Source organism: Trematomus bernacchii, unplaced genomic scaffold, assembly GCF_902827165.1.
Source record: "Trematomus bernacchii unplaced genomic scaffold, fTreBer1.1, whole genome shotgun sequence".
NCBI classification, from domain to species: Eukaryota; Metazoa; Chordata; class Actinopteri; order Perciformes; family Nototheniidae; genus Trematomus; species Trematomus bernacchii.
The window spans coordinates 14,597-42,272 of record NW_022987547.1 but is presented as its reverse complement, the minus strand read 5'-3'; the positions used below and the strand labels follow the sequence as shown (position 1 = coordinate 42,272).

Here is a 27,676-nt window from a genome sequence, read left to right as displayed (position 1 = left end):
GTTTCACAAAATATTTAAAACCTAGTTGCACCATTGTGATTTAATGATCGAGGGTCACTGACACTTCTCAGGACTGCATCATTTTCAATATTGAATGGCCTTTGGGGAAAATCAGGTTTATCAGTAAGCCTTACAAGTGTTGGTTGGCAGATTATGTTACCTTTACATAGAGCCAGGTTGTTTTCCAGTTTCCAATCGTTTATGCTATGCTAGGCTAGGCTAAGCTAACTATCTTAAGGCTCCAGCTTAATAATGCAAAGAGAGTGGTATCAATATATTCATCACACCAGAGAGAGAAAGAGAGAATTTCCCAATTCTAACCAAGTTTTTAAGCTATGTATTGACCACACTGTATTAAACGTGATATTGTTTATAACATTATAGAAAAACATTGTACAAAAATAAAAAAGAGACTGTCCTCAACTCCCCTCTCATCACACATCACATCCCTTTTCTGTTCTTTTGTCTTCCAGTTCTTATTTGCCCTTGATGTTCTTCCAATCCTCTTTCTTGCCCCATTCCTCTCTCTTCTCCTCTTTTCACTCCTTGTAATTTCATCACCCCTCTTTGTTTTTCATTTTCTCTATCTACTCCAACACCTCTCTCCTCCCTCTATCTTTCTTTTCCCTCTCATTCCTCACCTTCTTCTGTATCCTCTCTCTTGTGCTTAGACTATTTTCTAAATATCTCCAGGGATGGTTTATCCTTTCTGACCTCCCTATCCTTCTCTTTTCTCCTTTACATCTTTCCTTTGTCACTTCTTGTCCCCTCATTCAATGTGCTTTTCTCTTCAAGGAGCTGAGCGCTACCCACCCTGGCATCAGTTTGTTGGTTGCCACGACAACCCCCTGAGCCAAGTTATTTATAGCAGCCGATCAGCATGACTCCCACACAATACAGGCTGTGTGGACGTGTCTTTTTTTTAATATACATTTGTGCCTGTGTGTAAACTTTCCTTTTCAAATATCAGTTGAGCAATGTACATAAAAATGCATAAAGGCCTACATGAATTTGTACGATTGAATATCCACTTGGGGATATATTGCTGTATTTGGCAGTAGTTCACACATGCTAACTCTTTATTTTGAGGTATTTAATGACCATCAGTCGTAAGCATAGTCCCAGTGTTTGAAATTCCAATCATCCAACACATCCAGTATGGTCGTGTCCAGAAGTTAACCCACAATTAGCAAAATGTTGGCAAAAGCACAACCTACATTGCCCTTAACCGAAAATGCTTAACCCTAACTTAGCTTAACAAGCTAACCCGTGGCTACAATTAGCAAGCTAGCTAAGAGGAGGCAACACATTATCAGACCACTTTGGAGATAGGAGAAGGCCCCTTTTCCCTCTTTTGGACGAAGTTAACAGCCTTACCCCAAGCTAGCAATCTAACAAGCTAACTTGTATCAGACCAGTCTAAACAGGTATTATAGATTATTCAGAAGTGAATCCCTTTTTATAGAGAGAGCGCAAAAGTTATTTTACATTTTTATTTCCTTGAGATTCACACATTTGTTTTGCGCATTTGTTGACCATCCAATTATTTTGCAATGGTCCCAAATAGTCACCTTGCCTGCATGACCATTACAGTATTAATTTCTACTGGCCTGTTTTATTTCTCTCTTCACACTTTTGATGTACTTGCTGGAAGCTGTTGGAGCTTTAGTTCCCCTGAAGGATGACAGCAAAGCAGATAAGACGTTAATAACAGAGGATTGTGGTTAGTCTGATAGACAAGTAAGAATCATACCTAATTAATATTACGTAACACTTCATCACAACATGAGCAGTTCTGAGGGGATTTATCTTCTGAATAGCAAGTATGTTCTGTCAAGTTAAGCCTTTATAGTTAAGTGAAATTGGGTGAGGCCACTAAAACAATCTTACTAAATATACATTTCGTATATTTGTTTCAAGATAAAAGGGAATCTCTGGGTGCACTGGAAACAAGAGGACATATAAAACCTCTCATTGTCTGGTCTTTAGGCGGTGTGTACTATGTGTGTATTTTTGTGTGTGTGCATGTATGTGTGTGAATGATTGTATGCAAGTCTCTCAACATTGATCACAGCCAAGGCCGCTGCTTCGTGGCCAGCCTGTGAGGTTACCATGGAAACCAGTCCACCGCTTAGGAGCCGCCGAGAAACCAAACACCCTCCAATCAATAAGCTTCTTGAATAATGGGGTCGTAGACACACACAAAAACAAAACACAGACACACACACCCAGCAGTCTGAGCATGACTCTGAAGCTCCATCAATAAATAGAAATTCAGCTACTCATTCAGATGGAGTAGAGTGAGGGGAAAGGGTAAGGAAGAGTCTTTTGAAACCCACTGAGACACTTAACTGAGTGTCATAGAGAGAAGTCATGGCAGTTGGCAAACTGCTGAAGAGGGGGATCTGGAGTGTGACTATCAGCTTTACAAAATGTTGTGAGAGGAGCACAGAGACTTTGAAATACAGAATACATGGTGGGTGTTGATAGTGTAAAGAGGACTATACTTCTATGAATATGATAATGTGTGAACATTTTTACAAAAGTAACATCACATTTTTTCTGGGTTAAGACATGAAAATTCTCAGGTAATGTTAAATATTTGTAGGCAAAATAAGACTTTTATAAAGGCGTCAAGGTAAGTGTTAAAAAAAACAGCTTTGTGTATGCTAGCTTGTTACGACCCAAATGTACGTTAATTGTTAGGCGACAACTTTTAGTGGGTAAAGTAATTATGACAAGAGCAAATAAGGTGAATCTGGTAATGTAGTTCAAACACAGGACTTTTTTCAGGAAATTGCTGATTGTGTTAAATCATCTAAATAACGTTAATGACTTTCTTCCACTTTGAGACCTAGTACATTACCAAGTCAGACAGTGCATTACCCGCGTAAAAAACATACATATGCAGCAAATGTACTTATTTGAAAACCAACATTTTATGTTTATCTTGTGTTTTTCCCAAACGTTACCAAGTCGTTTTTTTGCCTATAATTAATTACGCGTCTTTCTCTCAGCAATCACTTCTAGTTTCGGCCCACATTCCTTTATGTTCTTATGTCCATTGCAATATTTAACTCTTTTCAATGTTGTTACTTTCCATGGAGGAAAGCTTGGTCACCAAACTTTAGATCAGCCTAATAAATATTTCATTTCCTGGTGTTAATTGTTTTTGGTATATCACTATGTGTCAATGGGCGCGGCCATTAATAATACAGAATCGTATTATTGTCTGACCCTTTCACCGACATGCTTTATTGCATATCTATTATCAGATTGGTGAAACACTGCACTGTGTTGTTTAGTCTGTGTGAAGCCTCCTTGGCAGATGAAGAGAATAGCATGCAAACAGTATATGAGATGACAAGTCACTGTGATTTAGGGAAAGCTGATATTCCTCTGAGTGTGTGTGGGTGTGTGGAAAACACTTCATATAGATGTACAACACAATCAAAAGACTCCTGCATACACTGTTCAGGTTAAACTTTTGACTTGTTATGCAAGTGTTTGAAAGGGAAAGAATATTTAAGGATACATTTGGATTTAAATGTAGGTACCATACATTCATCTCATGTTTAAACGGTTGGAAAGAAGTGAGCCATCATCACATTATTGCCCTGCCGTTATCATGTAACAAAGAACAACTTTATACCATTTTTAAGTGCAGGAATCTACCCTGTCCAATTCAATGTCTTGGAGAGCAAAGATCCGCTGAAATGCCCTTCTGAATGCCAACATTGCAGAGCTGTTTGTGTACTTGTGGCTCAAGTGTTTGTTTGAACGACTCTCAACTGACCTCTCTCTTGTTCCCTTTTCATCTAAAGACTGCACCAGCTGGATGAGTCCTTGTGGTGTTCTTTTAAACTCAACAAACTGTGGTGCAGAATCTTGAACCTAAATGTCTTAATCCACAAGTCTTTTAACTGCAGCTTATTTTCCCTTTTTTTATCATTTTAAAGATTAAAGGTAGGGTAGGTAAGTTTGAGAAACCGGCTCAAGATCGCTAGAATTTGAAAATACACAACCGGAGAAAATCTGCCACTTCCTTATAGAGGCCCTCCTCCAACACACACAAACGCGCACATGACCAATGAGGGCACGAGATAAGTTTGTGCACAGATGGAAGGCTGACAGGCAGGTAGGCCATCCAGTTATTTTAGCCGGGCCGGCTAAAATGATTGGTCGTGCTTTTTACAGTACTACGGCTTCCACAGATTACATTTTTTTATGGATTTTTTGTCAAAGCACTTAAGATATTCATTGCTATCTCGATGTTAAGAGCATTCCATGGAATATAACAAAAAGTGTATCTCGAGCCGGTTTCTCAAACTTACCTACCCTACCTTTAATAAGGAAAAAGACCACCGCCATTCCATACACAATTTGTAACTATACCTTCGAAATGTAACGGACCATTATTATTTCATATATAATCCAAGTTATTGCAAACCAGGAACTATGAGAAGGGACACAGAGTCTGGTTTGGTGGTTGGTGTTCAAACTTGGGTCTTTTCAAGTAGACTACTTCTTAGTCCAATTATCCCCAGGTCAATTCGAGTCCTGGCAGTCCTCCCACAATTTGACCTTACCGTTTTTTCAATGCTTTCTCTTGGCTTACATCACCCTTCTTCACATCCACACAGTTGAACACAAACATCTAAAGCTGGCTACACACCAACCCGATTTTGGGAGTCAGAGGCCGTCAGAGGCAGTCGGGCATTCGCGGCGCCCTACTCAGGTTGGTGTGTCCCGCACCGTCGTCTCTTTACGGCACCTCTTCACACCTCCCGATGCCTCCCGCGGCCGATTCAACATGTTGAATCGGCCGCGGGAGGTCAGAGAAAGTCGGCCCAAGCAATCACTCTGATTGGCTGTTCACACTACCGCTGCCTGCTGGTAAGGACAGTTATTGCCACTCGTCGACTGAAGTATTTGCGGTGTGTTCGTAGGTGGGCGGCGTAGCGGGCGTCGTAGCCGACGCAGGCGACGAAGCTGACGTAAAAGTCGGGACGCCTTCGGTACGCGTTCTTTGGTCTCAGGTGGGTGTGTAGCGGCCTTTAGCATTGACCAAACATTCATGGTCTCTTCTGCTGTCAGGAAATAAAAAGATGTCCTGAGCAATTAGGTAGATTGCCTTGCTAAAGAGAACATTGGCATGTATTGCCTCTGCCAAAAGGTTATGGTTTGGTTTGGTATTTGGTTTGTTTGTCTGTTTGTCAGCGGCATTACTGAAGAACTACTGGAAAGCCTTCCCTACTGCCCTCGATAGGATCTAGTACAACACCCCACATTTATCAAATGTATCCACCACATCTTTAGACTTTTTCAATGCTATTAAATATAACTTGTGCCGACTGCTCTTTTTCTTGATTTTACAGTAAGATCAGTTTTTCTGCTCAGTTTGATTAACGTGACTGAAGGCCACAGATGAGAGGGGAGGGGAGGAGTGAAAGAACTGGGTTGAAAAAGTAGAGGATTGGAAGTGGGGGAGCCTGAGTACAGAGTGTAATGTAGCGTGCTCCCTGAATCTAGATCACTGAACACACTAGTGTTTCTTTAGTAATTTCTTGTAGCAGAGATGGGCTCCCTGGTTTCCCTTCACCGTGTCTGTCCCAGTTCTAGCAGCAGTGCAACAGTGATAAGCTAAGACTGGCCAGGTCACAGAGGTTTGACTGCAAATGTAGACTTTGGGACAAGATATGTTACGTAATAACTTTGAGTAACAACTCAATGGTGTAAAGGGGCGAGACGGAGATGGCAGTTGGTTATTTCCACTTGGAATTACCCTGTTATTCACGATGAATCCTCAGTAAAATGATCAACATTCATCGTATTCTGTTATCTGGTTTGTGATGTGGCTTGATTCGAAAATCTGAATTTGAAAAGCCCCATTAATTAGGTGATATTGGCTTTTAGACACCAACATTATTTGTAATAGAAGTTGTTTTGTTGCCAACAAATGGCTGTTGAAGGAACTCCATTATCCAAATATCTTTAAATATCAGTCAATCAACCTGTGAAATATTTATAACTATCAGAATCTAGTTTTTAAGCCCATTCAAGCATTTCATTGACTAGGAGTTTGAGATACTTGTTACATGTTGGACCGGATTGACCTTGACGTCTGAGCTGTGCCCTTCTGGTAGTGATTCGTTTTTTTCAATTTGAACTTGTATTGCTGTAATTGTGTAGTCCTATTTCATCGCAGTCCTGAAATGTTTCATTAAACCAAGGTGCTGGATAAATAAAGTGTAATACTATTCTATAAGAGCTTCATATTTATCCAACAAAGAGACATTATTATGGAATATCATCACAATATTTGACATATATTCAATTTATATTGAAACCATAGTAAATTGCACCATTATGAATCTTGAGAATCCCATATCCACATTACATCTAGTTCGACAGCGAACCATTCCGCCTGTTTAACAGCTGAAGCCCCATGAATATGAAGCAGGATTGAGAAAGACACAAAGAATCCTCTGCGGGATAAGGAGAGGAGAGTTCCTATAGGACCAGGAGGTCTATAGGGCAGGCTGCCTGGGAATATGAGGACTAGACAGCCGATTTGCTTGTAACACAAGGTCCCTACACAGAATTAAGCACGCTCCACTGGACCCAAGTACGAGTCTTGTCCCCGCCCCCCTTTCGACAAGCCACAGCATCCATCCTCCTCACGCGCTCACACGCTGCGTGATCCCCATCACAAACTGAGAGCGGCGGCTTTGCTGAGCCGATGGAGTAGTAGTAGTAGTGGGAGTGCTCGCAGCTTCCTTTCGCCTCTATTCTCCTCCTTATTTTCTTCAATGGATTCGCCTTTTCTCTGGAATATTGCTTCGACCCACCGCGGTAAGTGTGCGTGGTGTCTGCAGATGCTGTGGGGGGAGAAATACGAGGAAACGCTATTGTCTGTTGCTGAGGCAAGTTCGGACCTTAATCAAGTCACAACGCGGGGGTCTCGTAAGATAAAACGAATCAGAGCTCACTCTCAAAACGGGTTAGTGAACGCACCATCAGAAGGAAATGGGTGTAGAATAGTGTTTTAATGATTGTAAAGAATCGATATCGGTATTTTGCACAGACACCTGTCTCTACCAGCAACAGTGACCGCCCTCCAGGGCTTATTTACGCCCCTACAAATATGCATTTTGCCCAAATTGCGTGTTCCAGTGCTGTGAATCTCCCGTTTTATTGTACTAAGACAAACATTCGTGCAAATGTTTCGCCTTCGTTGCCGAGCAAAATGTATCTTCAAGACCAGCGTGAAAAATTCGGCCCCATCTCCCCGCCCCCCAACATCTCAGCCAGGGAGGCTCTTCCTCCCCAACCAGCCCCCCTTAGACATGGCACGGTGCAGTGGTTGCTTTTCAGATCACTGAAAGACTGAAATCCTATGCTTGTTAAGATGCCTTTGTGGACGATGAAGGGTGATTAACTGAGTGCAGCATTGATTTCTTATTCTATCAGATTCAGAAACATGCATATGTATGTGGATCTGCAGGATTGGCCTTAGCTGGAGTAAGATAAAGTGGCACCTTATATTCTATTATTGTTCTTATACCAGCACAATATGAATACATTCCTATATCTGATGCAAACGAAAGGCTTCTTTGTGATGATCTTGATCTTCTCTCACCTCAATATACTCTGCATTCTGCACACAAGGACAAAATGCATCAGGGATAATTCAGTGTAAGTTGTGCATACAGTTTGTGAATGTGGTTAAACAGTACAGATTAAATCTTGGATGAATAGCAACACAATTATTTGCAGATTTACAGTTGCCATGCATTGCAGATGAGCCAAATTATTCAGCAAACCAGTGACCAAACGTTTTCTGGACTCTGTGTAGCATAAATCATGTTGCCCTTAACAATTGTTTTAAAATATCTTCTCATTTGTATTCACTTGTTCTCTTTTTACTGAATAATATTCACTTTATGCAGTATTAAATCCTCCTAGTGCCCCTTGGCTGAGCACTGCAAGTAAGATAGTATCACCCACCCAGAGGCACTACAGTATATTTCCACCAGCTATTTGTATCTGTGAATTTGAGCATTCTGCTGTGTGTGTTTATATTTGACAGGTGTATTCATGCTCGTCCCTGTAGTCTAGCAGGCAAATAGTATTATTCAGCAGACAGATGGCAGGTGGCTGGGCATCAGGTGAGACTTTTTCTTGGCTGTCAGGAGGGCCTGCCTGATTGCAAGAAACCACTTGGCATGCACCCACCATGCCATCTACATAGTGGCACAACTGTGCATTCATATGGTGTGTGTGTGTGTGTGTGTGTGTGTGTGTGTGTGTGTGTGTGTGTGTGTGTGTGTGTGTGTGTGGTGTTGAGTATGCAAATGAATCCTGCATGCAAGTGAAGGCACACAGGAGTGCATGTGTATATATTACTCATACAGAATACTTTGTTTTGCTGTAGGCTGTGTGTGTGTGTGTGTGTGTGTGTGTGTGTGTGCCTATCTTAAAAAAGTTATGTCACTTTTGACCAATCATACAGCAAAACAGGCTGAGGTCACAGTGACATCATCATGGCTGGCAATGATACACTGTGGTGATGTTAGTCTGTGACATCATGAGCAGCACCAATAATTCAGATGTGAGGTCTCACTTTGTAACATCAACACTCATTCAATTCATGATGGTTTTTGTTCCTAGATTTGATTTTTAATCAGTGATCCAAGTGTTATTATTATGATGTTGCAATGTCAGCAGCTGATTTTGATTTTGATTTTCTATTATTGACATTTGAGAAGTGTGTGTTAATACTCGTTTGACTTCAGTAAAATAATTTTGTTAGTCTGTGCAAAGTCTAAAGACGGTTTTTACAGTGTCATGGATTAATATTGGATCTTTAGTTGTCTGAAGTTGTGGTAAAACACATTTTGTGGATACCACAGTCGTCATGTGAACTGGTTTACATGTTATTGCAGCTACTTTGTCCCATTTGTCCTTATGATTTATGTAAATTATGATTTATTGCTTGATTTTTGTCCTGGGAGAACATCAATAAATATTTGATTGATGTTGCAGTTTTTGCTCTCAGAATGGACCTCAGTTTGTACCCTATTGGCAATACTGGGTTTGTAAACACCACAATACTGTTTTAGGATAATGTCCATGTTTATTTTGAACTACCGCTATATTTTATTCGGCTACAGTACTGTTCTGTATCACAGTGTATTTGCATTATACACAGTAAATAAATGTATTTTGTACTGTCATTCGAAAGGGTTTGAAACTGTCAATATAAATCAGCAACTATACAAATATCTGTTATAATAATATTTCACTAAAGTGGTCAATTGTACACTATGATATTTCCATTGTATTTGCATTCTTTATGCTTCCACTTTTAGTCCCGCATGTCCAGCATGAAAAATACCTCTGCAAAACATGCTTGTCTTATCATCTCAAATCTCCAAGTAGAGGACACTGAGATAATTGCTTGTGACATAGTAGAGCATCCCATGACATTTATCAAAATGAAATGCAGCTGTAGTGTATGATCACCTCTTCACACATCACATGTGACAAATCCAAACATACACACATCTATTCTAGCTGTTTACACATCTGTTTCTTTGAGCATGCAAAGATGGAATATTGTCCTTAGCACGAGGCAAAAGGCTGTTCTGTAATGTGTAACAAATCACAATAATGACAGGGAGACACCAGCAGATGCTTTATGTTCTTAAGAAACCATGAGGCGGCCATATAGATGTGAGTCTGCATTAAGCCCTGACCTCTGATCTCACGTCTGACATCTAACTCCTCCTCCACTCCCACATCAGAGACTGGTTATTGATCACATGCACACACACATACACACATATAACCCTTTCCACGCTCCATAGATAGCAGGTATTTGATTACCACGAGATGTGGGGGCAGTATTATTAGAGCATTGGGGGTTTCCTGATTGGGCCATATATCTGTCGCTAGGGTGTCTCTGGGGAATGCTTAGCCCTAAGGTGAGATAAGGCCTGCCTCCGGAGACCGAGGGGCCCTGGCTTTATCTAGAAGGAGGCTGATACATACAGGTGATACGGTGTGATCTTATGAATATTTTTGCTTGGGTTTGCCAGCAGAAATACAATACAGCGGCAGCTAATGTGGCTAAACATCTATATTAACAAGGATGCTTGATTCATTTGAGGGGAAAGTGGCATGTTGTTGGCGCCAGTTCACAAATAAACTCAGTATTTGTAGCTTGCCAGAATGCAGTGCGAGCTTCTCAGCCCAGGCTTGTGTATGCAATTAGTTTGAATGGGAGCTAATGGAGAAATACTTACAGCCAAATGTTGTTGCTGGCTGAGAGCCCTGGTTTTGTTTGTTGTTCATACATGGTATTAAAAAGGAATTTGAGATTGGTAATTTTACTTATTTGGTGAAGAGTAATATGATTAGTAGTTGTTTTTAGTGCCTTTCAATTAATCTTCGACCGTCAACATTGGCAGACGTTGCAGCAATATTAATTCACAAATGATTTAATTGAATTTGAATTGAACATCAAATCTCCTGCTGGACCTCCTCAGCATCTATCATACAGTCTGACAAGCAGAGGGAAGTCATTTGTCTTCTTTGACTGAACATAAAGCAAGTTTTGGACCACAATTGTATTTGTGTTATATCAAAGATTGTATACAACGTTAATGAAAAGACGACTAGATAAGAAGCACATTCATTATGAAGTGAGGCAAAGAAGCTTCTGTGTGAGTGTTTGAACTTGAGCTTAACTTTTGTGAGTAGATATATAAACAGAGTGAGGCTGTAGAGAAATATCAGGAAGGACATAGTGATTTCTGAGATCAGCAAGGGTCCAAGTTGTGACACAAACACATGGTCAGACAGATTCCCCAAACACAGTTGGTAGGCAAGAACTGATATTTTGAAAACCTGACGGTACTTAATGCTGCAGATACCACAAGTAGAAGTAGAGTTGCATTGTGATACGTTCAAGCTATAATATGTTATAGAAGGTGTTTAAATGTGGTCTGTTTGTGGGTAGAATTTGAAATAGATTGTTTCACAGTACCATTAAATAGATATGACCTTCCTGACTTGTTTGGGGCCAATGAACACTGACTACCAATGTTGGACAAACTATACAGATTATTATTATTATTATTTACCAAAGTAAGAGTATCAGTACAACATTTTCTAGACTGTCATCATCCAATAAGACAGAACCAAATAGATGATTCAGCATTCATTATTGAGTGCTGTACATAGAAGGGTAGAAGTATTGTTTGGCTCGGTGTTTAATGCCTATATTTTCTGGGAAATCTGCAAAACGATTAGGCTTTTGTGTCTTCTTTAAGCAAGTGATAAGAGGTTTAGAGATTTTCTACATACCTTTATTCAAAACTTTACAAAAGCTTTAGTACAAACATAGATGTAGTTGTAGGTTACTAATTGAAAGGAGGATAATAAGGAGGAGGAGGCTGCTGGGATGGTTCTGATTAATATTTAGCTAAAAAATTGACGAACACTCAGAGATCAAGAGCTTTTTTGATCTAAAAATAGACTGAAATCTTGAGATGTTAAAAGGGCAGCCTGACAATTGACAAAATAAAAGTTTCACAGCATCATTCAGCAGTAAACACACCGGGTAAATACACACATACACGAACAGAAGCCTTGGGGGATTTGTGGAAATGCATTTTCTCAATTTAAGAATTTACATTCATACATATGCAAATGTACCTGAAGCGTTTGCAGTTGTTTACCAATGACATTTGTTGGGATGCAAAGCAACCAACATCATCCCTGCAGGCTTTTTTCACCGCCTGAGCTTAACGAGAGCCGTTTATTTTAGACGTGAATATATAGAATTTAATCTAGAATAGATAGAGTATTATAAATTATAATTCAGCCTTAAACCTATGTATCAAGAATCAATAATAAGCCAATAAAAGTAGGTTGAAGTGGAGGTTCACCAAAAGTGAACAGAAGTGATTCATTAAGGTTTCACCGCACGTGTACAATCACAGAATATCTAATAGTGATAATGTAGTAGGTGTTAACGATATTTGACAGTTTTTTGCAAATGTGAGAGAAGAGAGCAGACGGGTGTGACATTGAGGCAAGAATTATCAACGCAGTAGTGTTAAGCCGAAATTAGCTTCGGAGACAAATATCACTTTGCTAAATCAGGAAAAAAAAGGGTGAAACTCGGGCCAGCAGCTGAGGCAAACACTTATGTGATATGTGGAAGAACAGAAATGTGTTTGAAGACTTTTGAGACTGTACTTGCACTGCTTAGAAGTATCTGAAAAAAAAGAAGAAGCAAAATATCTCCTCAGCTCGTTTCTGCTGCTTCTTCATGTCTTGCTTTTCACGTACTGTCTCTGGGGGAATGTTTTTTATTCCTTCTTAGTTTGAGAAGTTTTGATTCTTTTCTAAAAGGACATTCCTGATCTGTTTCTGTCAGATTTTATCGTTTCTGATCTCGTCTAACTTGCCTCTTTGTTTGACTTTCTCGTGTCCTCTATTGTATGTCGTTGCCAGGCGTTGGGTGGATTTTCCAGCTGAGATTTTTGTCAGGAAGACAGAAAATAGCAAACAAGTGATGCTGAACTTCATTGTAGTTTGAATTTGTTCAATATTATCTGACTAAACAACCTCTACACATGTATTAAACTCACACAAAACGTTTCCATCGTGCAAAACAAAGTGGTTTTTGAGAACTTTAAAAGTGCATATGACCAATTTAGCATTGATCTCCCTTAAATTAGTGCAGCAGAAACAAAGACGTTTATCCCAAACATTATTTTCTTTTTTTTGTGCCTACATTAACCACAATGCAGCACATTTTCATTTTTCAGATTTAGCAGGAAATAACAATATCTGCATCAGTTTAATTACTTTAAAAAAAAGCTGTCCAATGCCACATCAGTGAGGCACAATTTAAATGCGAGCAGATTGTGAGATTTTTTTTTCTGCTACAAGGACTTAATCCCTCCCCAGTTTCTCACCCCCAAACACTGGCAATTAATTGTGTTAGTTGGAATGCGCAACCAATTGGAGGGCTTGAACCTGGGCTGTACCATCTGTGTGTCCATACAACGAGTTAATCAGATTTGATTGCTAAAATCGGACAATATTGAATATATTGATTTTAGAATTCGAATTTAGTTTGCCGAGTCAGAAATAAATATAAGCTACAGTATGAAAATCATTAGTTTTAAAATGTAAGAACCAGCATGGGCCCTATAATTCATATACTTCCCTATTTATAACTTTCCATTTGTTCCTGGTAGGTGTGATATGTGGAGGAGTCAAGAACTGTGGTTGTCAGTAGCTAACACATCTTAAGGCGTTGACTGTAATTGCTGAAAACGACAGAATGAAATAATGTCCCAGGAGAGGTAGCAAAAGTTCTTCTCCCCTCAAATGAACCATCTTCTTTAACAAGTTGTACATATCATACATAACTTTTTCTCCTACAGTAACTGCTCTTAGTCTTTTTCATGTGTTGTCAGTATCTCGCTATCCAATTCTTTTTGTTCTATCACTCAAAGTCCCTGTATGGTCTGATGCTAGGCTCTTAAGAGAGATGGGAGAGGAAAGAAAATGTTATTTTACACTCCAGTTTGTGCATGATGGGTGATTCATCACTGCCTCATGGAGTTTGGAATAATATTTTGTTGTAGCGCCAATGTACTGAATGTGCATTATCCGAAGTTGCACAGATTTGTCAACAAATGCTTTGTGAGAACCTATTATTGCTTTCTACAGAAAAAAAAACAGATTTCCTACTTGTAGAAAAGCCAAAAGGGAAGTATGAAAACTGACTATTTATAGCTACAAAGATGCTCGGTTGGCGAGGGTAGAGCAGCCATGGGACAGCTCTGTATCTGAGGGAAAGAGCGTGAAGAAATCAGATTCTGAGATATGCACCTTGTTGGTTATAAACCCTTTCTTCAGTTGGAATATATAAAGGAAGTATTGTGGAAATACGTGGATTTCTAGTTTATGAAGATTGTATAATTTATTTGAACAAATATCCCTCTTGGTGACAGTGCGAGCATTTTCAGCATCCAACAACTTTGACTGTTATCTAGTTGAAAGGCACAGGGCTGTGCGATTATGGCAAAAATCATAATCACGATTATTTGGGTCAATAATTGATATCACGATTATTAAATACGATTATTCATTGACTTTGAAAAAATCCATTTATTGAACTTTAAAACAAATACAAATAATAATTTGAACAGTATCTTTTTAACTGTTGATTACCCTGAACGTGTAATTCAACTGAAAAACCAATACAAAAATAAATTAAATAAATGATACATTTAAATAAATAATATCAAAATAATAAATACCAATAAACAAGATCAACAAATATTTTGGAGCGCAATTCCCCAAGCTACTAAACATATATAAATATGATAAATACAAATAAATGAGACCAAAATTAATTAGATCAAATATGTTGCAGTGCACGGTCACAACCAAGCAAAGCAAAATAATTGTTTTTTTCGATTATGTTGTTTTCGTAATTGTGGCAGGCCAAAATCGTAATTGCGATTAAAATACGATTAATTGCACAGCCCTACAGTGCGGTGTATGTTTGGACAGACATGCATGCTGATTTGGCACCCAGTAAAATAAGCGTTTTGTTTCCTTTCCAAAAAGAACCCCAAAACAAACTCAAAATACCCTCAATCTCACAAGTTCATCATAATTATGATTTTCTCGACAACACATGGAAATCGGAAAGGGTTATCATATGGTAAACTTTTGTCATTGAACTGCTTTACGTTAGACGTTTAAATGAGAAGTTTGTCACCACTTACATATTTTTACTTAAGTTTTACTTTAGATATATGGATACAGCCAGTTAGTTAGCTTAGCATTAAGACTCGAAACAGCAAGCCAAGGGTTACAAAATCCATACATTGCTTATGCTTTTAGGTGGTAGCTATTCAACAGATGAGAATTGTATCTTGTCTACTCAGAGTAAAGTCACGGAAACTATTTCAAATGCTTGAAAAAAAATGCAGTTTCTTGTTTAAGTTTGGCGTTGTGGCCCTGCACGATTTAAAAGGTTTTATAATTCCCACCCCAGGTTGTCTGGAAATATGGGTTTTTGTTTCCTCACTTGGGTGATATGTTGCGTTCCCAACATTTCTGCAAGGTCACATGGTTTAAGAGGGCTGCAATTTGATATATAGATTAGTATTTTGTCAAGTTTCATGAGCCCATCCTAGGTGGACACCTTAAGATTCTTATATCCAACTTCTGGCATTTGTCAGACTCATACTCCTTCGCTCAGTACAGAAAGAGAGAAGGGCAAACGGTCAGTCATAATAACTGGAGGTAATATCTCCCCAGCACTATTACCAACTCTGTCATCCTGACAGTTCAGTCACATTCAGACAGTCAGCCAGAACAACGCGGCTGGAGAGCAGGAGATGGTCAATCAGATGATATTTGCTGCCTTAATATATCACAGTCAGCTCGTGCCGCCTCTGAGAGGAGAGCGGTCGCGTCTAGACAAAGTCATCACAGGCTGGCTGAGCGGAAAGGAGACACTGATGAATCCTGACAAGGCCTGCAGGCTGCTCTTTGATGAGAAACTCGCCTGCGGAAAGACGTTCTGATCACCTTTCATCCGACTGTAATTAACCGGCCCTCGGAATTGGAAGAAAAACGCTCCTTGGTTTATGATCTTTGGAGGCATCTTTTGAAGATGTCTCAAGGTGAGAAAAAGGGAGAAATTATGTTACTGTGACAAGATCCGATTGTTCAGCGCTGTGACCACTCAGAGCTGCGAGGCTGTTCTTGTGAGTGTGAAATGGGCCAATGCAGTGTAAACTCTTTGACATCGAGTGCGGCCCCATTACATTTTTCAGTTTTGAATCATCTGTCGCAGAGCCCCCTAGTCAAATCATCAAGCTCACAGTCCAACTGTCAAATTGCCATTTGTTTTGTTCCCTCTGCAGCATTGCCCACAGAGGAGGCAACATAAAGCCTAGACCGCACAGTTTAAACAGATGTCTCTTAAGATTGAAGGCTTGTATTCACTTTAAACATCAACACGATGCTACTTGCCAATCATTTTAAGCAAATACAGTAACAAGTTCTCTTTCTATCCTATTTTCGTAATTACTATAATTTGTCATTGAGCTATAATAGATCTGTTTGGTTGGTAACTCAACAACTAGTAGTTTGGTTCAATCTGTCCCTTAAAATATATACTTGGTGGCCTACACTCTGTGTTATGTTTTTACTTGTATCACCAATGAAACTACAGTAGAGTGGCACTTGGAGAGTGCAGATTTGGCCATGGCCAATGGTGCGACGCGTTCACATGCTTATCGGGGCGCTAGTGAGCACGCTCATGAACTGTTCGCCCGTGCCTCGCAGCAGGGTTACTGTGCGGAGCACATAAAGCAGACCCTTCACGCGATAGCGAGGGGTAGAGCGAGGGATCGCAGATGCCGTCGTGGTCGCGGACGGATTACAAAAATTAGACCTAAATGGCTCGTGAATTATACTTTGGCGGCCGTTAATATACCTGGGCGGCCCGCCCAAGTAAAGTCTATGTGTGGGAAACCTCTTTTTTGGCGGGGGGTGCACATGCGCACCTGCGCACCAGTTATGTGCAGCCCTGGTTATACTGCATGCTATGCTACACGGACCTACATGCTACATGGACCCGCAGTCATAGATACAACTGCTGTGTCTGACAACATGTCGTGTGACGCTTCAGTGTGACTACCAAGAGCTCACAAAGAACTAATTAATTATGATAGCTATCCAAAAATCATGTTATTTGGAAAAATCCTTTTGGTTTCTCTTCATTCCACCTTTATTTCGTCCAATGTTTCCTGTCATCTATAGATGATCAACGGAAAATATACTTTGACCTTATTTTTACATTTGTTCATTCATATTGCTTACTTGACAGTTCCTATGATCAGCAATGGATTCTAGTAGGGATGCTCCGATCGATCGATTGGCATTTTTAGAGAGCACCGATCGATCTGCAGAGAGTGAGTATCGGCCGATATCGATCGGTGCTCTCTAAAAATGCCGATCGCGAGAGCCGATCGCATGACGTAAAATACATGACACTTTTCTCTGTGCACGGCAAAACAAGCTCGCCAAAATGGCTTCACCAGTCTGGCAGTATTTTAAGGTGTCCAAAAATGACAATAAAATAGCGGTATGCAACGTGTGTGAAGCAGAAATCCTGCAGCTCCGCCCGCTGTGACGGACCGGTGAGCGGAGCAAAACACACACTAAGAGTTAGACCTAACACACTTAGCTATTTGATCTACCTCTGGAACAAGCTAAACTAGTTATAAATATATTTATTCTTCACTGTCGGGTCACTCATTACTGGATCAGTGAGCTGCATGAGACGATACTGACAGGCTGTCAGGAGAGAGAGAGAGAGAGGGGGAGAGAGGAAAATACATTTCTCCCGTGTTATTATCCAAAGTGAATGTAAACTTGAATAATGTACTTCATTTGAATGTAATAATTATGTTGGTTGGTTGGTTTGTGGAAGCGCCAGTGAATGAGCCTCATTAACTGAGTTTTAAACATCACTTTAAATGGAAGATCCCCATAGGCCCCGCCCACTCGATCGGATCGGCGATCGGTATCGGCCGATACTGATTCCGGCGATCGGTATCGGCCGATACTGATTCCGGCGATCGCCCCCAAAATTGGCGATCGGAGCATCCCTAGATTCTAGTAAAGCAGTTGAATCATGGTGAAAATAATGATGATTCATAGGCTGTGCTGCTCATTGTTTGTTGTACCATATCATATTTATCTAATTGTTACCTAACTACTGAGCTCAACTCCATGTTTTTCTCTGCAGTTATAATCTTTTGCTCATTACTGGCAGGAAACAAGGCTGTAGATGAAGAAAAAAAGTCACATTTCCCACTGAGAAATCAAAGTTGGCTGCAGAACATGAACTGTTTCCATTTGACTGGCTTGGTAAAAGCATGGCTCAGTGGAGCAAGCTGCAGAGACTCATCATTTAACTCCTGTTGCTGGTCGTAGAGAAAATAAAACAAACGGGCACATATCTGAAAGTATCAGTGTAAATCTGATCATTACCGTCATTTAAATATGGCTATTGGACCACATTACAAACAAACATGTAGTTGATGCCACTCTACCTGCCATAAACAGAAACGTTCCTGCGTCGTAGAAGGTCCATTACACTGTTAATGTGCACTGACACGGATCACAAGGATGTCCCATAGTAGTGTTTTATGGATTCACTAAGAGCAAATTAATTTTGCATGGCATACTGTATAAGACTTTGAATGTGGGTAAGAGACAGTCCATCAACTGGAACACATTAAAACTCTCCACCCTGCTGAAGTGTCCTTGAACAGGACACTGAGTGTGTAGAACATTGCACTGATCTTCTGAATGTAAATAAGATTAAACATGAATTCTGAATCACCTGAAGTCACTAATGCACTCACGTGGCAGGATAGCCGGTGCTAATTTCTGTTTCTTGTACAGACAGGCACTTAGGGAATGATTAGACATGTCAATATCACTGTCTGACTGCGTCAATTGACAGCGTTTCAAATCAGGATGAGAGTTTTCCCTTGTTTTCCCTTCTGGAATTTCGTGTGGCGCCTTCAGAAGCAAAAGGAATTTGTGTTTGAAGTTCAAGATTCTCACAGTTCATTCGCACAATAGAGTGTGGTTCGGTGATGTTTAAATGTCAGCATTAAATGTCAGGTTTTGGAGTTAGTCACTCACAATCAAATAGCCACATCCTTCCAGTGGGAAATCCTTCGAAGAGGATTTATTACACCAGACCTGACCGCAATGCAACCTTTGTATTGTATTTTAAGCCACAAAAATAATTATGAATATTATTTTTTGTTTTCTTTACGTCAAGGAGAAGATTGATACTTCTCTCTGTATCAATGTTTTCATCTAAGCCTCTGTGAGAATGTGTATATTATTTGTGACTGTTGGACAGTAGACATTGAGTTGTAGAAATGTGTTGTAATAATTTTTAAGGCAATCCATCATTGTATCCTACTGTATGACTGATCTATTGGTAGCAAATATTGTTCTGCAAATATTATTATGGAGTGATTGCTGACTGTGTGATGATTCCTAGTTGGACTTCTCTTGACTTTCTTGGTTTGTTTGCCAGTTACTCACCAGACAGATGATAAAGAAAACAAAAAACCCAACTAAAATATATCAGTAAATACTTTGTATGTGGTAAGTAGGGATGCATATGCATATCTTAAATTTAAATACCCACATTATTTCAATGTTTACACTGGTATCGCCTTCAAGACTCTGCTGAAATACTTGTTGTTCTCGATTTTTGTTGTTCGGATAATCATCTTTTATCTCCACACTGATACTCATTTTAAGGTAGTGATCTGCTATTCTTTTTCATGCTACAACAGTTTGCTATTTATTTCAAACACAAGTTAACATGTAAAGTAATTCTAAACAGAGAAAAAGTTGATAAACTCACAAGTAAAGGCTTCCAAGGCACAACACGTTGTACAAGATAAAGAGAGTCCTTATTCCAAGAAGCCACATGAGAAATTGGGTGTTTCTCAATCGCGAGTACGCTTGCTTGGTAGCACATGTCTGCGGAGCATCTTGCTTCAGAAGCGAGTCAAGAATACTTCCTGCCATTCGGAAAACGAAGTGTGGAACACGCTAGCAAGTGTGCAGGTGTGCGTCATATGAGAGGCCCCGCCTTACATCTTCCGCCACAGATTTGGGGAAATTGGTCTGTGCGCAAAGCATTGTGGGGATTTTAAGACCGCGAAGTCTACTCATGTGCAGCCTCGATATTTCTCCAAACGGAGTACGCCGGGCTCGGTAGATTTCCAAGTATGCTGGAGATTGGAACAGTACTTCAGCTGCACTCGATGACGTAGTATGCTTGCAGTATGCAACAGAATGTGTGCAATGACTCCATGCTTTGCAAAAAGTGCAAAAAAGGTGGCAACATTTTTCCGTATTTAAGCAGAAATATGGTCTCTTGAAATTCAACTCAACCTGGTTGTGTTGTCCACTGGTTAAAATGAGCAGCCGGTGTAAGAGGTAATATGTATTATGTAAAACAGTTGGTAAAAAGAAAAAAATTATTTAAATATAGAATCCGAAACACATCCTTCCTGATTCTACAGCAGTCTTCCCGTTTCTTCACTCACTGTCTTTCATAAGTCAGAATTGCGCAGTAGGAAGAGAGAGAGAGTTCAAATGAAACATTACATTACTCTTCAATGGGGAATTATGCGCTATTGAAGCCCCCTCAGTTATGACCGATAAATATCTGCGTGGGGGTCGTAGCTTTGTTAATTGAAACCAATAAATCAATACTTACTATAGCAGATACTGACTTGCCTAATACACTCTCAGGCCCAGTTTAATCAGTGAGGTTTCAGGACAACAAATCAAAAATCAAACAATTGGAAAACCTCACCTTGTTCTCTTGGGACTAATGACGGCCATCTTTCTTTTATATTTTAATACATTTTTGACAATGATGTTTTTTTTTATTGTAGGCCAAACTGGGAGACCCAAAGGTAGGCCTAAGACACAACATACAGCGTGAATCTGTAGGCTGTGGCTCAGTGGGTAGTGTGCTGGACTTCAAATCAGGGGGTAGCAAGTTCGAGTCCCACTGCAGTCAGCATGTCGTTGTGTCCCTGGGCAAGACACTTCACCCCAAATTGCTCCTGTGGGGATTGTCCACAGTACTGAATGTATGTGAGTCGCTTTGGATAAAAGTGTCTAACAAATGACATATAATGTAATGTAATGAATCTCTTAACTCTGGACTCCTCAAGGAATTTGCCAAGGAAAAATATAATTTGAGCCCTTGTGCATGTCCCTTCTGCCACTGGGAACCAGGATCAAACCTGAATGGATGGATCATTGGGAATTCTTCAAGTCAGCTTTCCAAATCTAATGATTTCAAGTGTTTCTCTTCATAAAGCTATATGGTCTGATGTTAGAAAGTTCAATGAACTGTCACCAAGTCTTTAAAATGAGATACTCTGTGATAATAACCAACTTTTAAGTTTGAGGTGATAGGTCAATACCAAATTTGGTTCTCATCAATGCTGCATTTGGAGGACCCTACACCTATCAAGTTTAAAAGGCATCGCTGCATTTCATCATTATCAGATAATGAGCGCTGACACTTGATGTTCCCATCTTTACAGAGTGAGCTGCCGTGAATCCTGAGAGGAGAAGTCTCCCCACAGGAGACAAGATGGCGTCCAACAACACCCTGCGCAGCTACTCCATCATCCCATGTTTCATCTTTGTAGAGGTGAGAGGGGAATTTTTCATACTGGTTTTGGAAGGAGGACGGGAGGGGGTGAACACGATAAGTTTGTGTGTGTGCGTGACAGTTTAACCATCCGCAAATGACCTTCTTCTGCTAAATTATAGCAGCTAACCAGAGCGTGAAGTCTTGAAATTAGTGGAAAGCTGAATGTGTGCGTAAAGGAATTGTTCTGCTCCTCCATATTTAATTACCATGTCAGTTGAAAGTCCTTAATCAGAGAGATGTCTCGGGACGCCTTGCATTACATTCTCTCTCTCACACACACACACGAACGCTTCTCAGATGAAATATCCTGCGTTGAGAGTCTAACATGAGTTTACGCCTCTTCTTTTATCTCATGGCTTCTTCTGGACTTATCTTTTGTGTCATATTTTCTGACAGCCTTCCACCAAAGGAGTCTCTCACACTCTAAATTAATATAATTGGCCGCTATGTGTGCCTGGGTTTCTCCTCTAAGATAAATGAAATGTGACCATTTTATCATCATTGCCCCTTTGATTCATGTTATCTTTCTACCTTGCCGCTTTTGGAGCAGGCTTGTGAGATATTGCCTTTTTTTTGCCTCAGTACTCTTATTGTAAGAATCAGAGATGGGGTCGTTACTAAAAAAAAGTAATATATTACATATTACATATTACTTTAAAAAAAAGTAATATTTTACACTACTTCGTTACTCTCTACATAAAGTAACTCGTTACTTTACTCGTTACTTTACTCGTTACTTTACTCGCAGGGCCGGCCAGCCCCTCCCTGCAGGCAGATCACGCAGACTGCTAAAGTTTCAAATGTTCTCTTTAGTTCAGTTTCCATTGTCGCATAAGACTGATCCAGATAGCTCTGACCATGGCTGTCCTCTGTCTCCTGCTATCTGTATTTTGCGCAGTATATCTCTGAACGATGCGATGGTGATTCCACTGTGCAAATGGGCAACATTACCTCTACTATGAAGGATGCTACAAGCCTGTCCATCTCTGCTTTGGTTACCGGTCCTCCAAATTCTTGCGGCGGCGCACTCACAACATCCTCACTCTGGGTTCGGGGGTCCTTAGCTATTAGCTTCACCTTAGCATGTGTTCTTTGCAGGTGTTTGTTGAGGTTTGACGTGGTGTTTACAGCAGTGGATAACAGCTTCTGGCCTGGACACAGTTTGCACCTCACCGTCACATTCCTGTCTATTCTTCGGACGAACTCAAAATAATGGGCATACCTCCACCCCTCGAAAGTTATCGCTGACTCAGCCATGTTTATGCAGCACTGCACGCGGAGATGTGGACGCGCAAGTCGCGCAGATTACGTACATATAAACCTGCGGCGGAAACCCCTCTTGTCTGTCAGTGTGATTATGACTGATTTTATAAAAGTAACGAAGTAACGCGTGTCGGGGCAATGTTAGTAACTGTAGTGTGATTACTGAATTATAAAAGTAACGCGTTACACTACTCCGTTACCGACAAAAGTAATATTATTACAGTAACACGTTACTTTGTAACGCGTTACACCCAACTGTGGTAAGAATGACATACATTTTCTGCACTTCTTTTCACATCTGAGGACGTTTATTCAAGACACCCCCAGTTATTGATTAGCCGGACACATCAATAATTTAAATGGAACCCTGTGTCACTGAATCTGTCTCCAGTTGTGAGATTATTTCCATTACAATTTTCACAGCAAGGATAAACAGGCATGTGAGGTGGGGAAATACTTTTTTTGACAGTTTACAAGTTTAATACCTCGATAAGCTATGATCGTGATAACTTACTGTAGAAGGACTTAAAGGGGCCCTCTGATGCCTTTTGTGGGTTTCCCTTTCCTGTAGTGTGTTAGTGCTTTTGGTGCATGTAAATGGTTTGGTGCATGTAAATGGTCTGCAAAGGCTACAATTCCAAACGTCAGAGGGAGTTTCAGCTCCCACACACACCTCAATTGTAGTCCTTTGTTTACTTCCGTAACATAGTCACATCATTATGTTATGATATGCTAAGGGGAGGGACATCTCTAAGTGGTTGACCAATCACAACAAAGCCGGCCAGCTAACCAATCAGAGCAGACTGGGCTCTGGTTTCAGACAGTGTGAAAAGTGACAGTATGAGAAAAATAAAGACCTTTTTGAGCGTTAAAGTAAACCTGTCACAGTAGAGGCACAAAATACAAATATGAGCCTTAAATTGAGCGTAGGGTCTCTTAAACCCTCCTGTATTCACTTAGCAAAGGGTAATAGAAACTAACAGAAAATACTTGTATGGCCTATTCTTATTTGTGTTCGTCAGGATAAGTCAGACATAGACCCTATGATTGCCTTATGAGAAATCCCACTCGTGTCGATTAAAATGTCAATTTTCTTCCCACGCAGCAGACCTTTAAAGCATATGAGAGACAGTAGCATAAAACACATGAATATAGACACATTTCAAACAATATCCTGCTGAAAAATCAGCTTAAAGGTTTTTTTCCATTCAAAGTCATCACCGATCATTTACTGCTTTCAAGTGTCTTGGCTGTTGCTCAGTATGTAATGCTCGATTGGACACTGCTAATCATGGCTGTGTAATTTGTTTAATTAGGATGGGTAACTAAAGGGGGTGTTAATGTGTAACTGATTGTTATGTTGGCGGCAACATCCCTGCAGTTTAACATCTAGATCAGTGCTTCTCAAACTTATTTCAGTAATGTACCCCCTTTGAAACATTTTCTCAGCCAAGTACCCCCTGACCGACCCCGAACATTTTTGATAGAAAAAGCCTATATAAATAATTACAATATAGTGATGTTCCATCAGTGTGTGATTTATTAACTCCTTCATGCATTGTACAAACAGAGAAGAACCAGTTAAGCACCAGAAAAGCACAAGAATGGATCTTGAACCCTTGGTGGTTCTAGGAATATTTTATATAAAACTGTGTTTTCTATTTAACTTATTGTACTATAATTATTGTTGTAATCATGCATGGTATTTCTTTTATTAACCTTTTTTTATTTTTTATCTCACGTACCCCCTGCAGTACCCCAACGTACCCCTAGGGGTCCGCGTACCCCCATTTGAGAATCACTGATCTTGATGGTAAACCCCATATTTATCTACATTTTTCTACAATAATAATAAAAAATAAAAAACGTATTGCTTTTCAACAACTTATCCTAATGGAATCGTGACATTGAGGCGGTATGAGCTGTCAAACTGTGAAATGTCCTCGTTAATGATGAAACCATCAGCTAATCAGATCTGGTGTTAAAAATAAATTTTGGGGCGCTGTTGCCATAGCAATGTGTGCATCTTCAAAGTTGATCCTCACTGGCAGCTAGACCAGAAAGAAGCAGATCAGTGAGCAGATGTCATTGATGAAACTCCATCAGGGTCTGAGGAGAACAATTAAAATCCCAGGAATGGCTGTTTAGTGACTTTATATCATCAGTGTGTATCACTGCAGAACATACAGGGAAACGTTGACAGTGTCACATGGCCTGAACTAATTAGAAAATATCTTCCTCTTAAATAAAACTAAAGAGTACAGTTTTATTCTCTGGCCTTTTCTTCCCCCCAAATTTGTATTGTTGTTAAATGTGATGTAAACTAGACAAGTTCACTTCAAATATGTTGCTTAAGGGACACTTGTCACAAGGAGCAATTTCATTTAATGATTGTTCAATTTCCTCTATGTCTCTTAAGGGACATTCAAGAGCATGGAAAAAATAACAAGACAAATGTCAGAGTTATAAATGCAGAGGTTCGGTTGGAGACTTTATCAAAAGGCCTGCATTGCATTACGGGACTTACGTTACTTAACAACGGATGTTTCATGACCAAAAAAACAACATTGATTCTTCTTCACATTTGGTCAAAGTCCAATTTTTTAGGACCCATCCATCCATCCATAACGTCTACTTACATGGACTCTGTTGCCTTTTATACTTCATATTGTTTCACGATCACGTGGATAACATGCAAATTGATTTTGTGGGGTACAGTATATATAACAATTATGTAGGTACAGGATGGCTAAACAGTGTAGATCTAACTGCAGACAGGGAGGGTCTGACAAAAGATGCATTGAGGAAAATGTGAACTCCAGTGTAATAGTGTAATTTTGTCTCAATATATTAAAACATGTATCACAGCATGTTTTTCCTCCATATTGCAGGCAGAGTGCTCCTCAGAGAGGCATGTCATAGCCCATTGAGTAGCGAGCTCTCTTTAACTTTCACGACTCTGTTTCCACTTACTTCCCCTGTTCTTCACAGCCCGCTCTCAAAGGCATCCCACCCAGCCCCCCGTTTTCTCCGTCTCTCCTTCTTTGATGTCTCCGTCACATCCTCATTCCTCTCCCCTCCCTCCTTTCTCCCTCAATCTCTCCCCTCATCTCTTCCTATTTCTCACGGTGTCACCTTCATTATCCTCCTCCCTATCTATACTCTGTTTTTTTTTTTCTTCTTCTCTCTTTATTTTGTTTGCCCTCTTCATATTACTCACCCTGCCTGTCACGAACAGAGCAGAGGCAGAGGGACAGTGATGTCACATGACCGCATCAAAGCGTTCTGATTGGAGCAGCTCCAGGGCCAGAGGCGGTGTGACAGAGAAGATGCTTATTTGTGGGGATTTGTTTATTTAGTCATGTAATTTAACCCCAAGATTTCCATGTGTTGCTGCCATTTGCCATTACTGTGAAGATACAAAGAAATAAGGATAGGATTAGAGGACTGGGATGGAGTGAAACATGAGGATGGGACGTAAGGGAGGATAAGGAAAGATAAAATGGGTATGATGATGAAAGTATTAAGGGGACAGGATGTAAAAGGTTGCAAAAATGATGAGAAATTAATTAAAGGCAAAGCTGTGGAGCTGAGCAGTCAAGAATGAAGAGATATATCCCGTTCCTCCCTATGGATGAGATTATGTAATACAAAGAGCCTCGGGCTTTCATTCATCTAGGACTCACTTAGACTTGAAAACAGAAACCTTGTGAAATCTTTTACAAAAACAACCCGCACCGGGCTGGAAGGAAATGAATCTCTTGAATATCATCTGTGAAATTTCCCGCTGTCAACCTTCAGAGATGATTTCTTTCTTTCATCTAGCTCAATCTCTCGTACCGGTGTGATGTTATAATGTTCTGAGGTGTCATTATTTTTGAAAAAACAAAAAGACGATTGTTCTTGATGTCGCACTCTCTTAGCTGCGATGACGCAATATGATTTTTAACCTGAGGGATACTTAAAAGAGGGAATAGTTCACATTTACATACATTTTTTTAAACAAATCAGACAGGAGGGACGCCGGATAGCTCAGTGGTTAGATCTGATGTCCCATATGCATTTTCTGCTGCCAAGGTTAAACTCCTGCGCCCGCCAAACATTTCATGCTACGCCCTCCACTCTATCTTCCCCTTTAAACTAAAAAAAAAAAACACTCTTTGGCCTAAATAATATCTTTAAAACAAAAAATCTGACAGGCGGTAAGGCATAGGTACAAGAACATGGATGGGCAAAACCATTGTCATCTTAAGACTAGGGCAGAAAGTCACTAACAGGTCGCAGAAAGAAGGCTTCAACAACCTGGTGCCTTGACCTGAGCACAGGCTTGTTTACAGGTGATCTCTCAGGGCAGGGAGCAACACCTGTGGGACGTACACAGAGCAGCGCCCCTAGAGAGCGATGTTGGACTGGTATGAATCTGTGTGTGGACTCACAGTATGCCCCATGGGATGAAGAGTAACAGCTGTCTGCCTGAGAGAATCCATTTGACCCACTTTGGAACAACATAATAACCGTTACCATTGCCATTTAACAGCTGACTTTTTGAAACTATATCCCAGCTTTTGCTCATGTTGGAAAAAAGAGAAACAAGTAGCTATCTTTGTGACGTTAAGACAAGTTTGACAACAGAAGTGTAGCGTCACGGTCTAAATCCGGGCGAGGCAGACTATGATGCCCATTCCTGTCAGTCTTTTTCTTTGCAGTCTACTAACGCAACATGACAGTGAAGTGAAAAAGTAGGACTTGGTTTTGGATTTATATAACATTTGTCTGGTTGTTTTCAGGGTTTGAGGGAGGAGATGCGCGTCAGGGCTGACAGTCAAAAGATTTGGAAGTAAAGAGATAAAGAAGGGAAAAGATTGAGAGCGCTGGAGGGATGTTTTTTTTTTTGAAGTATCTTTGAAGTTCTGTTATTATGAAATTGACTGTGTAGAGATTGCAAACAAATAAAAGAGTAATATGGTTATAAATCTCAGAAGAATCGAGTACAGTAACTCTTACTTTAGTTTGACGTTTAATATCTGACCCTTTACATTAAGTTAAAGCTATGTTACTTTTTCTAAGGACTAGCCA

The 27,676-nt window shown here is 40.1% G+C and overlaps 1 protein-coding gene across 1 annotated transcript in view; it reads left to right on the top strand.

The window, feature by feature from the left end:
• Positions 1 to 6,690: 6,690 nt before the first annotated feature.
• The window catches only part of LOC117476778 (phospholipid phosphatase-related protein type 1), a gene marked incomplete at its 3' end in the record, with an annotated part of 33,688 nt that continues 12,702 nt past the window's right edge, over positions 6,691 to 27,676 (top strand). Inside the window, 2 exon segments of the mRNA XM_034123513.1 lie at positions 6,691 to 6,855; positions 21,225 to 21,334. Of these exon segments, the coding sequence (XP_033979404.1) occupies positions 21,275 to 21,334 (60 nt within the window).